Source organism: Amblyomma mixtum, chromosome 4, assembly GCF_055824585.1.
Source record: "Amblyomma mixtum isolate Tamu chromosome 4, ASM5582458v1, whole genome shotgun sequence".
NCBI lineage: Eukaryota > Metazoa > Arthropoda > Arachnida > Ixodida > Ixodidae > Amblyomma > Amblyomma mixtum.
In genome coordinates this window covers 25,700,186-25,716,676 of record NC_143015.1, presented here as the reverse complement: position 1 = coordinate 25,716,676, position 16,491 = coordinate 25,700,186, and the positions used below count along the sequence as shown (strand labels likewise).

The 16,491-nt window shown below is 49.6% G+C and overlaps 1 protein-coding gene across 1 annotated transcript in view; it reads left to right on the top strand.

The window, feature by feature from the left end:
* Positions 1–851: 851 nt before the first annotated feature.
* B9d1 (B9 domain-containing protein 1) overlaps positions 852–16,491 on the top strand; it is a 39,003-nt gene continuing 23,363 nt past the window's right edge. Inside the window, exons 1-5 of the mRNA XM_089585316.1 lie at positions 852–919; positions 1,527–1,594; positions 3,568–3,636; positions 4,990–5,101; positions 9,201–9,297. Coding sequence (XP_089441442.1) covers positions 1,538–1,594; positions 3,568–3,636; positions 4,990–5,101; positions 9,201–9,297 — 335 coding nt within the window. The 5' untranslated portion in view covers positions 852–919; positions 1,527–1,537. The remainder of the gene's footprint in view (positions 920–1,526; positions 1,595–3,567; positions 3,637–4,989; positions 5,102–9,200; positions 9,298–16,491) is intronic.

Genomic DNA, 16,491 nt, shown 5'->3' with positions numbered 1-16,491 from the left:
CCGTAAACATTTCATGCTTACTCTACTCTCGGTTACGGGAGAGGCAGACATTTTTTTTATCTATCACAGATTACCGAGTTGCCGCTCAGTAAAAAAAAAAAAAAAAAGCTGGTGAAGGTGCCGCGGAAAAAAAATATTGCTTCACAAAACGCATTTATTTTCTTGCGGCAAATTATCAGACGTGAAAATTTTCGAAACGGTAAAAATGTCAGTCGAGAGATCCATGCCACTTGCAAGATTTTCAGTTTAGTTGTTTGCGATTTTTTGTAAAATGTTGCTAATTCTCGGTCGCGGCACATTTGATTTCTTTCGTCAAAATTTACCCCTGACTAACTGTAATATCTTTAGGGCGTTATACTTAGGCTGAGCGAGACAATCTGACTAGCAACGAAAATCGATTTCTTGAAAAAATGCGTGCTTTCTCGAAATAGTCTTTTTTCTCTAACTACGAGGGAAGATTTTCAATGTCTTCAAATAACAAAGTGCGCAAATCCATGGCACCTAACTACAGCTGCTCTTCGAAACTCAAATTGCACTAGCGAACACCTTTGATATTGTTTTATGAAGAACATACTGGGGTCGTTTCTCTTCCCCCTATTTTATTGGATAGGGGGGGGGGGGGGCAGGGATGAGGGTTCTACCTACGAGTTTTGTTTCCACTCGTCGTTGGTAATTCTCTGCTCCTAACCTCCATGGCTCCTGATTTGAAATACGCGCACCCCGCTTGTTGTTCTTCGACTGCCCGGCAGACGGCGGCATCGTCCGTGACGGCTGCGCATGGGCGCCTGAGCTTCAATAGATGGTTTCCATGGCGACGCGTTTTGTTGCGCTCGGTTGCTCGCGCGTCGTCCTCGTCGGGCATGCGGGCGGAGCGGCAGCCCGCCTTCGTGGTCGTCGTTCTGCGCGCCAGCTGCTACTGGTAAGCCCTGAATACTAATACCACTCACGCACTTTTTCGCTACCGTCGTTGATTGTAACAAGAAATAAGTCGCGGTTGTATGCAGTGAAAATGTGAAACAGGAATGAAGCACATCGAAACTACGAAGGAATGCAAGACCATCTTCGACAACCGATAGTGCCGCTTTTGTTAACTATAAGCCGTGATGTCGACGAATAACATCAATTCGACAACTTCGCAGAAGATGGCGAATTTTCCTCAAGTGTGGTTTCGGCACTTCTCGTTTCCAGATCGGGCTAAATATGAAAAACGTTGAAACATTGTAGATAGCTGAGCTCCGTGATCAAAAATATTACTACGAAGCCAAGTTTCGCGATAAGTGTTTCCATCTTTGTGTCGCTTTGTAGCAGTGGGTTCATTGGGCTTTTACACATGGAGCTACCCTGCCGAAAGCCAATAATGAAAAACTGATTTAGCGCTTAGTATTGTAGCAGTCTTGGTTACGGAGAGCCCGCGTGTGAGCTTTAAGTTTTATTTCAACTGCTATAATGGCGCCACATCTAAGGCGCCTAATTTAACACGCTAGTCGTGCAATGTAAACCAGAGGTCTCAATCTTGGTCATTACAGATGCCGGAGGTATGGAGGCCAACGTTCTTTTCATGCTGAATGTGAGCGGTCAGATAGAATCTGCACAGGTAAGGGACTTGTTCGAATAGAAGCAGCATGTTCATTTAGCCTTTCTTAAAACGGCAAGCATATATAAGGAATGTGGAGCCGCAAAAACTTAATCTCCTACACGTCAGCTGCAGCGGGTGGTGTTGATCCAGTGCATGGGCGTCCGGAAGGGGGGCAAGTGGAGGCGGTTGCGCCCCCCGCCCCCTCGAATTACGGATGTTATTTATGCCCTAAAAGAAAACAACTACAAACCTACCGCTTCCCCCATCCCCGGACATCGGGTGCACACCCCCCCCCCCCCCCCCCCCACCCCCCTCTGGAAAAAGTTCTGCGGACGCCCTTGATCCAGTGACTAAAAAGGAGGCTGCACTTAATGTAGTCCCTCTTAACACACACTTCCCGTTTATTTTAATGCTCCAGCACGAACGCAATTGGCTATCACATTTCATTGACAGCTACTGTCCAGACAATACGGTCTGCAGTCTTACTGATCCCTTTTATACTGTAGCTGCTTGTATCCTAGGACAAAATGTACACTACATGGCGTTTCATGCACACACACGAATAAGAACAACTAACAGTTTGTGCGAAAAATGCGTGCCGGAACTTCCTGTTTAGTTCACATGTATAAGTCAAAAGCGGTCTTCGGTTGCACAAAGGAAAGCCTCACGGATCGGTTATCTAAAAATTCTTTAGTATGGTGAAATATATCTTTGCTACCTATAATCACCTGTTCACAAGGTATCCGCTACTGATCTAAATGCTCGCGGTTCAGCGGGAGCACTAAAAAAGTAGCTAACGGGACCTCCGCAAATATCGCTCAATGCCTAAATGTCGCCGCTTGTACCTGCTACCGCTAACACAATGGCCAGCGGGAAAAAATACTGCGTGGAACTCCGCCTAAATATTGGTACTCAAAATCTCGGTGAACAAAATTTCCTCGTGCATAAGGAAGTGGAATGATAGTCGCACTACTTTGAAGACAGCAGGAAAGTAAAGCTCTCGCTATTCGCAAATATTTTTTTTTAATTATCGGTTGCGAAGCTTAGGGAGTAGCACTTACGCGAGGCGACACTTGCACGAAAGTTGACGGTCACTCTGAAGGAATGATGCAGAAAGAAATGTAAACTGCAAATTGGTGCGTTCAACGTCTGGTGCCACACATTGACTGTCAGGGATTCCGCAGGGGATGGTTTCGGATTTAGACCGTGGTGTAAGAAACATTCACAGGTACAGTCCTTGTCAAAAGTAACCAGGCTGAATGGTTTGATTCTAGCTCGTACAGTGGAGGCCTTACGGCTTCCCTGAAGGTGAAATGGTGGTTAAAGGTAAGTACTGGGGGTCTTCTTACCTTTCAACACCTTTCGATCTTTAGGAAAGCCACAAGGGCTCATAGAAGCAAACCATGCAGCCTGGTTACTTTTGACAAAGACGGTACACTGACATTATGTTTAGCAGTGCGATAGCATTCAAATGCCGGACCTGACATCACATTCGGCCTAGTGACGTCACTTACGGTTTGGTTGACATAACTTCGCGTTGAATACAAAGGTGGAAACTATTGGAGTGCAAATATAGGAGTTAATATCGATATTGCAGCTCTCGTCCGCTCGAAAAAACATGATGCTTAGGCTTATACACATAAATGAGCACTGGTTTATTTGACACCCTCCTTTTATACTGAATGGAAAGAAACACTGTATCAAGTCCTCGGTCTTAAATCTTGACTATCGCGCCGATTTTGTGATCTGAGTTCGAAGTCAGCTTTCGTGTAGTCTGCCTGTTCCGCACTGTTTAACATCACAACGCAGTGAGCTCGAAATCAGTGAGAGATATTGAGCTAGAGATACTCGAAAACAGACCAAGCTAATTTTGCTGGGAGTGCATGCTGTCTAATGTTGACCTCTCAGAGTAACCACTGTGTAGAAAATGTCCAAGGTCTGGCACCGCATGGCATAACATTTCTCGCTCGTTGCCAAACTTCACTCTCCAGCTGACAGGAGCCGACGACGTCTACTGCAAGTACTGCTTCGTGCACGGAGCTGACTGGATCGTCGCTGCGGTAAGGTTATTCCCCGCAGAGGGAGGCTAAATTTATAACTGAGCTTGTGCTGGGTAACACATGGAACAATGCAATGACTAAGACGTAACGCCAGTGGTTCCTTATTATTGACGGTGGCCTGCAACCCCTAACAGGCATTTTGCTGGCAGAATTGGCAGAGTATACAGGTTGCCCGATAACCTTAAGGTTACGAACTGTATTGCAACAAAGCGGAGAAAATATTCACTAGCCTTACAGCACCGTGCTCTGCGCAAATTGCACTCAAAATTTATTAAAAAAATTGTAAGTGCCTCATGTGGCTTTCATCGAAACGCGGTAGCCTAGGTCGGCATTGAACTCGCTTCTTCGGGCCCAGCACTACATTCACCTGACCCCTAAGCCAGGTCGCATAAATTCACCACATAACTGTGTCCAAGAATATGAAAGCGAGAAACTACGCTCACGTCATGCCCTCACAAAATTTTACATAGATTGCTTTCAACCGGCGAGAGCAGTGTGCCACAACTTTTCTTGATTCATGTTTAAATTTTTTATTATTATTACGGCTTCTCTGTTAGCGTGTTTGTTTATCTAGTAAGATGTGCATATTATATCGTGACCAAAATTTGCATGCAAATGGAGGTTTCCTTTAACCTTAACGCTGATGCCTACGCGGTCTACTCCACCAAGTGAGGGTCTACTGGGACAATTAATTCGTTGTGGAATGGGTGCACAACGTAGTTCTGCGAAAGGTTCTATCTGCTTTCGTGATACTGCATCCTCCTCACAAATTATAGTGTTGTAAAGCGCAAATAGTTAGTAATCTCGCCTACTCTATTTTTTGTTCAGCGTGCATCTTAAGAGCACGGTACCCATGACCATTTTCTTACTTTTTATCGGTTGTCTCCGAAACCGTATCCCCCGAGATCCTCCTCGCCCATCGGGCTCTTTGTCGCTGTGCCTTTGTTTCGAAACCTTCGCTCACACCCGTGCAAAGAAGGCGGCGTGGCACAGTCAATGTCTGCAGCCAAACATTGAGGAAGCATACGCCGCATTTGAATCGTGCCGGCGCCATTGCGGTGTGAGAACAACTGTCGTCCTAGGTGTCGCATCTTGCCGGGAAGGCGTGCTCTTCAACACCTGCCGTATGGCCTCGGCTGTGCGCCGTCCTCCGAGCTCCGTCCTGCAGCATGTTTTTTCCGTTGTTCCCTGCCTTTCATGCGTGCACAAAAACACACAGGCCGGTCGCCTACCCACGCACGGGGGCCAACCCGCGGGCGTGCCAGACATGCACTGCCCTCTCGGAAGCAATTTTTGTTTCCCTTACGGAATAAGTTCACCAACCGACTAATAAGAACGGTTTTCTCGCCGCAGGGTGTCGAGGAAGGGATCTCACAGGTGACGAGGAAAAGCCGAGATGCCCGCCGCTCTTTCATATGGAACTTCCCAATTCAAATCACATACAAAAGCAGCAACGTTTGGGGATGTAAGTACTGAACCAAAGAAATGTTTCCCGCCAACTTGTCTTGAGTCACGCATGCGCTGTTGGTGTAAAAATATGCTTCTTTAGGCGGAATTATTTCCTCTGCGATTGTTTTTCTAAGGCTATCCCCATAATTGCTTCTCATTCTGAGTTCCTGGTACTCATTCGAGGTAGTTGTTTTATGAACTCAGTTCACGGTGTTTTTTACAGTTCGATCAACCTCTAACGTACGTACTGAAGTGGCCCAGTTTTTCCGAGGTCAGGGGCAGCCGGAGCCACTTCCATGTGCTCTTCCGTAGAAGCCTTCGCACCTGAGGCAGGCAGAGGAGGAGGCTGAGACTACTAAATGTGGTGGCTCAGCTACGCCAAGCTCGCTTGGACGCTGTCTTTGTAACCCGCCACGGAAACAGACATCAGCAGTTTGCTCGTCCGAATACTTGAGGTCTTGATTAAGCAAGAGCTAGAAATAGTTACGCGTTTTCAGTCCATCATGATGGCCTTTCAGAGCGGCGAGGGACGCACACCACCGCGTTCGGCTGACTGCTGTGGCTGACCTTAGTGCTCATGCTATGGATTGCAAATTGCCCTGGGCGGAACGTGTGGGTATCAGAAGCCTCCCCTTTTCTCCGGGTTGTTTGGATGGCGCCGGCTCTGGCTTGTTTGGCACCAGAAATCAAGGAGGAATGCAAACAATTCGGGCATATTAATTCTGCATTTACTAATATTATAAGCGTTACCTAAGACACGGTTTGACTTTCCTGAACATTATCGCGGTTGCCAGCCGGTGCATTTTCGAGTTACACTCTCCTTGCGGCCCTTTGGGAAGCGATTCGCCCCATCTGCAGAGAACCGTCTGAGGAGTGGTGCATTTTCGCAGACTCTAAACCTGCGCTACAAATTTTGCGATGCTTCCTACGCCACACCGCCTACTAGGCTCTGGATCTTGATATCACTAGACTCCTTTCTGCTCACGAAATAGGCCAACGTATAGTGTTCCAGTCGATCCCTCGTCACTGCGCAGTCGATGGAAATGAGACCACCGACGCTGAAGCAAGGAGCGCTTTCAGCAGTGGCCTGCGCACAGCTGTGCTGTTCTCTCGAGCGGACACCACTCGTCTCCTTTCGTGATCTGTGAGGAGCGCGACGGCTAGATACTGGGCCCTGCCAGACACTCGATACATCCGCCTTAAACGGCAAGATCCGGCGATGGCCTTTTCTGTTCCTCGCAGAATACCACGCCCTATTGCATGTCTAACACATAGGTTACGTTTAAACGTCGCCTTCACGCGCAAGTACGTGCACTTAACTGGACAAGCGAGAGAGAGAGAGAAAGGAATTTTAATGAGGAAAAGGTGGAGAGGTCGGCAGGTGGTAACATGGCCCTGGCCTGCTACTCCACAAGCAGACAAGCGGACTCCCCGGACTGTTCCACATGTGGCGTGCTAGAGACTGTACAGCATGTTTTAGTGGGGTGCCCAGCATGCGCACGCGAAAAATTAATTCTGGCATCTATTTTGCAGTCTTTTGAAACCAGGCCCCTCTCGGTGAATTTTATCCTCAGCGCTTGGCCAGACAGTCCGAAAACTCTACATGCAACGGGAGCGCTCTCACGCTTTTTAAGCGATACGGGCCTTGACTCGCGTTTGTAGCCTTAGCAAGTGTGCCTTGTCTTTATTCATCTCACTCCTCTCACCATCATCATCCCCCACCGTGGCCTTCTTTTTTTTCTCCCCTTCACGTTCCCCAGTGCAAAGTAGTGGGCCAGATATTCATTTTTCAGGCCAACCTCTCTGCCTTTCACGTCACTAAACACCCTCTCTCTCCCTCTCTCTCTCGAGTTAAACTCGAGGAAAGTTCTTGCGCTCCCTCGTTCAAGGAAGATACCGCGGGGAAGTCCAACATAACACGCTCTAACGGGGTGTTAATATTTATATGCATGGTTGTATGGCACCAGGGTAAAACGAAATTTGCACATTACCTCAAAATATCCAAACGACCCAAGTGTTGCCCCTCCCTCATAAGTTGAGAAAGTACAATGCGTCCATGGTTAAATGTCACGTATTTGGGAGCTTGTATAGCCCAAGCAGTGTTGGTGAATAAAACAGTCACTTTCTGGTGAGTTACGAGGCCGTCGTGGTAGGGAAGTTGTGCTAGCAACCAATTTTAAAGCGGCAGCGCTAAGGAGCTCGTGTCAAAAAGAAAAATGCTGCGTCGGCGTCTTTGAATGTGAGCGAAAAATCCCTGAAAAATACCTAGAGAAAAAACCAAGGAGGCAGGTGGGCGACCGAGGTCACACAGGCTTGAGGCTTGTGGGAATCCTGGCTTTCCGCCGTTGCCTTTGCGCGGCCGTGCCGGCTTCCCGCGTTGTTTCTCCTCTTTCCCTTCCTCCCGCCTCAGGCGGTGGAGAGGCGGCTAGGTGACTAATCACTGTCATTTGGCCACAGCTCCGCCCCGGCTCCCAGACGGCCTTTGCCATTGGTGCCTTTTGGCGGGATTTCGGGACCCGCTTTGGCGGCCGCGCACCGCGCGACCGTCCAAGCGGGGCCCAGAGAGAGAGATCCCTCCGAGACAGCGTAAGGTGCATACGCTACTGTTTTTCCGTGCCGGCCTTTGCCGCTCGGACCAGTGCATATACTCGAGCTCGCCCGCACATGTCCTCTGAACTGCAGCGGCTCGAGCCTGTCCAGCGGGGTCCAGCGACCTCCGACAGGCGTACCTTGCGTTGATTGCCCACTCTCTCTCGCAACCGGCCCAACGGTCGACACGAGAGGGAGATCACAGCACTGCCGCGGGGACATTCTCCTGCAGCGGCGTGCTAGCGGCGCGCATTGCTCGAGTCGCTTCGAGCGCGCAGCGGTGCCTTGCTCCTCGCGCGTCCCCGGGACGGGGTGACGATCGAGTGTGTGTGTACTGCTGAAGGACGACGTGAATAAACGTCTGCTTGTGAACTTGGAGGCCTATTGCTTTGCGGCGAATCGCTCTCCTCCCTGCGGAGGTTGAGTGCGCCGCAGCGGTGCCGCAGGGTGTGTGTGGTGACGGCTGATCGGGGCCCTTGGCTCTCGCGAAGCTCGAACCCGCGGTGGTTGGTGGCCTCTGTCCACTTAGAAACCCACAAGCTTCACACGAACCTGCGCACCGGATTGTGAGAAAACTGCGCACAGTAATAGGTGGCAGTTAAATTAATAATTGGTCGCCATAAGTTGCTCGAAAAGAGCAACATGGGTCGCACCAGCACCACCGGCGGCATCACCTGTGATCACAGTGACGCGGTGCATTGCTTAACCGCTGCACCACTGCGTCAGCAGTGGTATGAGGACTCCCAGGGATCTGAATAAGGTCAACTAGAGAATAACCAATTCTGCATATATGGCAATTAACCCATTTAAGCTATCGGATTCCATCCTTAAGGCGGAGCTCGAGTGTCCCCTCCAAGTATGTGATCTCTTCTGGCTCACGTTGATGAAATGGAAGACACCACTGTTCGCCAAATGCATCTATCAATGAATGCTGCGATTACTACTCAGTAGGGCCAGGTACTCGAAATGACAGGCGTGCCCACAGAAAAAAAAATTAATTCTTTTTCCGAATGTCTTCTCTTCGGTTCCTCGTAGCATGTAAAGTTCTTAGTAGAATGTGAAATTAGGCCGCAAATGAGAAGTCTGGTCTACTGCTCCCGAAGGAATAAAAATGCTGCTGAAAAGCAGTTGATGGCTTATATTTTGGATAGAAAAGGATCTGGTTGAGTTAGGTGTATGTGTATTTTTGTCACTTATGTTAAGCTGTCGTTTTTACTGCGGATTCTCGGGAGATGTTTTTACAGATCCCACGTAAAGGCATGAAAATACTGTTGGAAATGCAGTTCATGGCTTATATTTTGGATAGAAAATGGTCTTGTTTAGTTAGGTGTATATGTACTTTTGTCACTTATATTAAACTGTCGTATTTTCTCACGATTTTCGGGAGACGTTTCTACAGATTCCCCATAAAGGAAAAGCAGCACAGGCTGCGTGATAACCTCTCAAGACTGCAATATTACGAAGAGGGATAAACATTTCACAGTGCAACTTCTTCAACGCTCTTTTTTTTTTTTTGCTCCATACAGGGCCGCAGCTCGTCCTCTCAGTCTACGGCTTGGATGCCTTCGCGAACGACGTGGTCCGTGGCTACGGAGCAGTCCACGTGCCCCCAGTGGCTGGAACGTGAGTTTTACGCGACTTAGCTAGAAAGTCCCAAACTATAGAGCAGCAGTTGCTTTCTGTGTAGCTCACAAACTTCAAGGCACAAAGCTCCGCTCAGCACCATGAGCAAAGCAACAAAAAAATATATGAAACACGACAGCTATGGGTTGTCCTTTGAACGTCCGCGTTCGTAATGGCTTTCCTGACACATTTTCTCACTTTGGTACTGTGCTTATCTCCAATTCGCTCGTAACATCTGAACAACAAATTTATTCTGGGGCGCCTTAGCGCTTGGGAAGGAAGGGGGGTTGGGGTCAGTGAGCCATGACCGAACGAATTCGCGGTAAATATGGTGCGTAATGCAAACCACCGGTTCTTGCATTACACCTCAATCGTGGTTTGCGCTACGCGAGGAGCAGGTTGCGTGTATAGGAAAGGCTGTCGTGCAACGCCCTTCCATTTTCTTCGTTTGGGGATGCAACGACACCAAACGAACGGAAAGTAGCGGGGACAACTTCGCAGTGCTGGAAGGGTGAATTGTTTTTATACTAATTTTTATTAGTGAGAGGTGGAGTCTTGGGAGACAGTTTAAAAAGTGTTTATTGTTCTAGAGCCAGTAGAAGAAATGGACTACGAATTTTACACTGCTTGGTAGAGCACCATGTGGTACATACAGAGGTCGTCGGTTCGGATCCCACTGGCAGCACCTGGTTTTTTTTCTACTTTCTAATCAATTACATTTCAGGTAAAAGAAAAATGATTACACTCCTCATTTTCCACTTATCAACATAACAATTAAAAAATTCCCCATTGCCTTCATAGTAAAGGGGCAAGCTGGACTAGTTTTAGCACCTTCATCTTCGAAACTGAAGCCACTGTGCTAACACGCACGAATAACTGCGTGTGCCATCCACTAGCCTCTTCGCACTGTCCGTGTCTTTTAGAGCAGTATGCCCAATTTCAATGAGAGCTTTCCTCGGTTTTGCGGCTGTTGGCTTCATTTAAGACCGAAATAGATAACTAAAAAACTGTTCACTCTCAGGGCTATCACATAAGTACAGCATTTTTAAAAAAAAAATATTGACGATTTTACCTTGTTTGTAAATGTGTTATATGTGCGATAGCAGTTTTCCGCCCCTGTGAAGCCCTGTAACGCTACAAAGAACTCTGTGTAGATCCACGAATAACCATGTCTTTTGAAACAATGTCCTAAAGTTAGGAAGTTTTGTTAACTATTTTCCGCTTAATGCTTACCAGAATGGAATGGTCGCCTTCGATTTTACTCGGCAAAGCCTTGAACATGGCCTCTGTCTCTACCCGGAACATTAACAATCGGCCGCTTGATCCCGTACTGACCGGAGTTGTACAAGAGTCGTGAACCTACATGGAGCAGACTCGTGGGGAGATCAGCCGTTCCGCAACCGGATTTAACGGAAGGAAGTTTGCAGGTTCGGAAGGATATGCATAACCATCACGCACAGAGTACAAAGGAACCTTTCGCTCTCTTAAGGACATCTTACAAGTCGTGAACACAGAAAAGCACTTACATAACTAACATCGGGAAACACTGTCTATAAGACACCAAACATGTTCTCAGCCGCTGGGCTTAGGTCCAGCTTGTGCCAGATTTGGTCGCATACAGAACACGGATGGGTCCAGGAAATAACGCTTGAACATGTTTGTCGCGGCGGCGTGCTGCTTCAGTCGTTCCTCCGCTTAGCGCTACCGTCGAGCTGCCTTAGGCAAGCAATCCGCTTCATCGAAGGGCTCTCTGCTCTGCAGTTTCCAAAGCTTGTCACTCCTGTATTTCAGCACCGAGCGAGTCACATGGCCGTCCTCTAGTCCTTGTGCTCGCCGCTGATCCTTGCACCTGCTGCGCCGCCGCGTCATGTGACCCTCTGCTACTCCGCCAAACAGAGCGCGCATGCCAGCCTCTGCTCCCGGCTTCATCCCGACAAAGGACGCCTGCTTCGCTAGCGACCCATTTAGGGCTATCGCATCAAAATATACAGGCCAAGAGGTTGGTTTCGAACTCTTCAAGCACCCATGGGTGTCTTAAACATTGGAGAGTCCAGGGGGAGAGTTGTTCTCATCACTGAGCAATCCGCAACGCTCACGATTCAAAACGAGCCGCACATCACAGCGATGGAGTAAACCCGTTGGGCTCTGTATGCTTAGCTGTACGTATATTGAAGAAATTTGTTGTCTTTGAGGGCGCAGCAATCATTTTCATAACGCCAGTTTTAGCTCAAGTGCGTTGCAGTTATCGCACCAAGCATATTGCATACGTAGGCCGGAGATTGCCCAGATGGGCTTTGAAAGCAGGGAGTCGCATGGATAGGGAAACGTACTGGCGCACTTCAGTGATGAAAGGTGTGCGGTTTTAAAATGGGGAGATAAACACGTTCTCCCCGTTTAACCGCGGCTGACACAGTTCAAAACCGCGCGGACCCCTACCCGTGGTCGCGAGCGCTACCGAGCGCACGCCGACCACGGCGGGCCGTGCTCTGCGGGAACAAATCAACGACACACCGGCTGACACAAACAAGGCATTTATTGCTATACAACAATAACGCCAGCTAGCAACAAAATACACTGAGGAATCGAGGATGTCCGACTCACCATCACGGATACGAGCGAACGTTCGCCCACGGTAGGGCAAGAGGGAAGCTCCGAGGCCAGACTAGACGAGCTGAGGGCAACATGCTTCCACACGAGGTCACCCGCGGCGAAGAGCGCAGCTTTGCGCGTGAACGTCCACCCGCTTCCCGGTCCCGAGCAAAAGAAAACCCGTCGCTCCCCGCGAGCGCGCAGCAAAACGCCATCCGTGGCGCTGGTGTCGCTGCGACGCGAGCGCCCTCCCCTGTTAGTTAAAGTAACCAAACTGAGAAGAGTGCGTTGCGGGGGAGCTAACTACAGTAGGGGTACAATGCGGGAAAGCGAACCACGGGGAGGCGAGTGCATCCCCACATCCCCCCAATCTTAAATAGACCCCCGCGCCTGCAAGTTACATGCTATGGAGGAGTCTCCTGGTCTTCATGCACTTGAGGCAGGTCTTGCAGCGGAGGTCACGCCGACAGCGTGCGCGCAGTCGTCCGCGGTATTCCGAAGGCGGCGTGAAGGTCTCCGCTGGGACGTCTCGCATGGCCCGCGGGCTACGTGTCCGCAGGCCCGCGAAGAGGAGGGCCGGTTGGAAACTACAGGCCAGGATCCTACAGTAGTCGCCAAGGTAACAGCAGCCGGAGGTGGCTGTGTCTCATCTCGCCACGGCTGCCCCGGATGGATGCGGCAAACAGGATACAGGCCGCTCCGTCGCAGCAGGCGGCAGCGAGACGATGTGCACAGGACAGCAAGCCGGAGTGGCTCCACTGGATCTGCAAAATTTCCGAGACACACTCCGCATGCCTTTAAAGTAGGTCACGGGAGGGGAAACGGCGTACACAAGGGCCTCGTGGCTCAATGTTCAACTCGCTAGCAAAACATGTCGGGCCGGCTGTGCAACACAAAGTTCGAGTGAACAAAGCCCTTTCTTGAGTTGAACGAGAATGCTCAGTTCATGCGAGGTTAAAAAAACGGGTGGGCAGCAAAGTGCGCCCCCTCTCAACACCACGGTCCGGTGGTCGTGTCAATCTTGACATGGTGCAGGCAGCTCTGAAAAGCCTTAGGCCTCACTGCCATTGTGACGGTCGACGACCCCTAACAAAAGAAAGACCCGAAACGGGTTTCGTGCGCGCAGCCGCGAGGAGACATCAGCTTTGTGGAGTGGTCCTCCCCGCTCGCTGCACAGAGCAGCTTCTGAGTGGTCGGCGCTCACCGTATCGGACGGTGTCGGAGCGCCCGGTGCCGAGCTGCAATACCAACGAGCTCGTAGCGGCACCCGTGGCCCCAGGCCACCCGGCTCCCGGCGCCGCGACTCCCAGAGTCGAAAAAGAGACAGCGAGAAAATATATACAGAAAACTCGGACCACGCACGCGGCTTCCGTACTCACTCGCTTCGGGCTCGCCAACTCCGCGGGCTCTAGGCCTCGCGCTCTCTCGATGCGGACCAAGTGGTTCTTGAAGAAACTCCAGGAAGAAAAACTTGACAAAAAAACATGCTGAGCATGTCGAAAAGTTCAAACATGCTGCAGCGCAATACACCTCGCACTCAAGAAAGCATGCCGCAGGTTCTAGCGATCAAAATTCACCCTAGGCCTACCACTTGTCAAGTCCGGACAAAGAGCGTTCCTCGAACCGAACAGATAGTCGTCCAATGTTCCAAGAGCAGTCCCCACGTTGGGCTGCCAGATGTGGGGTTTTAAAATGGGGAGATAAACACGTTCTGCCCGTTTAATCGTGTCTGACACAGTTCAAAACCGCGCGGACCCCACCCCGTGGTCGCTAGCGCTACCGAGCGCACGCCGACCACGGCGGGCCGTGCGCTGCGGGAACAAACGAACGACACACTGGCTGAAGCAAACAAGGCATTTATTGCTATAACAGCAACAAAATACACTGAGGAATCGAGGATGTCCGACTCACCAGCACAGTTACAAGCGGCCGTTCGCCCACGGTAGGGCAGGGGGGAAGCTCCGAGGCCAGACGGGGCGAGCTGAGGGGAACATGTTTCCACATGAGGTCGCCCGCGGCGAAGAGCGGAGCTTTGCGCTTGAACGTCCACCCGCTTCCCGGTCCCGAGAAAAAGAGAACCCGTTGCTCCCCGCGAGTGCGCAGCAAAACGCCATCCGTGGCGCTAGTGTCGCTGCGACGCGAGCGCCCTCCCCTGTTAGTTAAAGTAACCAAACTGAGAAGAGTGCGTTGCGGGGGAGCTAACTACAGTAGGAGTGCAATGCGGGAAAGCGAAGCACGGGGAGGCGAGTGCATCCCCACAAAGGTTGGCCATACGACCGTGGTAGCGTAATGAAATCTAACGTTCGACGAAAACTCGTCTGGTCGGGTAGAAGATTCATGAATTTAATGGAAGGAAAGCCGACCAAAAGGTTAATGTTAATACGAAGACGAAGACTCTCTGCTTTCAAAGCCCATCTGGGCAATCTCCCGCCTGTGTACGCAAGAAGCTTGGGGCGAGTACTGCAACACACTTAAGCTCTTGAGCTCAGTGATCAAGGCTTCCGTATAGAAGCCGAAACGTCTTCGTCTTCGTATTAACAACAACATTTTGGTCGGTGTTCCTTCCATTAAAATTCATGAATCTTCTACCCAACCAGACGAGTTGTCGTCGAACGTTAGATTTCGAGGGTTTAGGCAATTCCTGTGAACGGGACCTAAAGGAGATTATGTGACTAGCTATTTTTAAGTCGTTCCTCGTTAGCTCGTATTTTTAGCCCGAGCCATCTTCGTCATCCGCAACGCCCCCTGCCTTGGTTTACATGTGGAAAAAGTGGAGAGGAAAGAGAGAGAGGATGGGAGGCGACGGGTGACATAGCAGATTGGGCGTCCTCTTTGCCTGCATTAGTCGGTTGGTTGGAAATACACCACGGGACAACGAGAGGTACAAGCGGTTCCCAGCCTTGAGCCCGGCTTTTTTAGGGGTGTGAGCTTGAAAGCTGCTCCGAACAACCCGCTGCGCTCTTTTGGGGGGCAAACCCAGTTTCGAATGCATGGAGTTTGTAAGTTCGTATCCCACCGGCGGCATGTAGTTTTTTCTTCTACTCTGTAAGCCATTATTTTTCAGCCATAAAATAATTACGCTAGTAATTGCCCATTTATTAGATCATATATTGAAAACAAAATTGAGGGGACAGTCCTCCATTAATGGTATGACGCAACAACAGTTTCCGTTGCCGACGCAGGTGCAGGCAGTTTCCGCTTTCACCGTCACAATCATTATGCGAAAGACAGCATGACATACATATAAATCCCTGCTTTAAACTGGCTCTGAAACACCTTCCGAGGAGAGCGCATCAACTCGCTCAGTCACTGCATTGTGTTTTCATGAACATCTGAGCCAAATAAAACACTTCTGCACGCAGCAGGGAACCCACAATCGTACAAAAGTTGTCGAGCCCATTCCGACGATTTTGTTATGATCGCACCCTCCTCCGTCGCACCGCTCCAGCGTATACAAGTTCAGAGATGGCTATTGGTGAGATTATTTCAGGCGTCACGCAGCTACCATGGCCGCGGCCAATAAGCGGTGTAGCTCCGGCGGGTCAGGAAGCTCCGCCCCCGGAGGTGGGCCAGCGGAGGAATGCCTGACCTATCAGCGTGAAAGAGGTGACGAGAAGAGAAAGGCTCGAAGACGCTGTAATTCAAAGTTTTCTACAGAGAGCAACACCCTTATACTAACGGTAAAGAGTAGACACACTCCTTTAGTTTTCCTTGGTTTTGATGACTCTTGGCCTGCTTCACACCTCAGACTGCAAAGGTAGTTTGCGTTATTGCTTTCACACGGCGTTTCAAGTTCAAGCTCATACGCGCTGTCTAGCGGCGGGTAGCAATGTGAAGAGAGAGAGAGAAATCACCCTCTCCATTTCTTGGAAAGATTGTTATTTCTCTCTTACAGCACCGAAAAATTAACTGTCAGTGCTGCAACCAATCTTTCGAACGAAGTTCACTTAAAGGTATCGCTACAGCCCTAAACAAGTCCGGATTAACATCCGGCTGTCTGACTGCGAGACAGAAAAGAAAATGGAACATGTCTGTGAAAGATTTTCGTCGTCATACTACACCCAATACTAAAAGATTCGCGTTATACGCTCGTGACCGCCCTGTGATTTTTTTTTTTGTTCATCCCAAATAAATGCATGTTTCAAGCGCTTCAATGTACATTTTAAATGCGAGAACTTGATGCGAATATAGAGCAACGTCTAAGTGAGAACGAGCTAGACTGGGCGATACCGGCGGTGGCCACCGGTATCGCCCATTCTGGCTCGTTCTCCCTTAGACGTTCCTGGGCGCGCTCCTACTTTCCATACTTCTTTCAATCATCGAGGTGATAATTTCGCAGAGATACCCTCCATTTTTAATTCTCTGCAGCAGGAATAGTACTCAGAACGGTTGTTTTGTAGGCCAGTTGGTGATCTATACTTTAAGAAATGCTTCGGCGCGGCAGACAAGGACAAGAAGTAGAAAACACACCAAAGAGCGCCAACTAACAACTGATTTTATTGAAACCCGCGTCAAAGAATATAGCTTTACGCTCATCAACGACAAAAAACCTGTGGTTTCCCTATTTAAGTCCGCCCTTTTAAAGTCTTGCGAACGCAAGGTTAA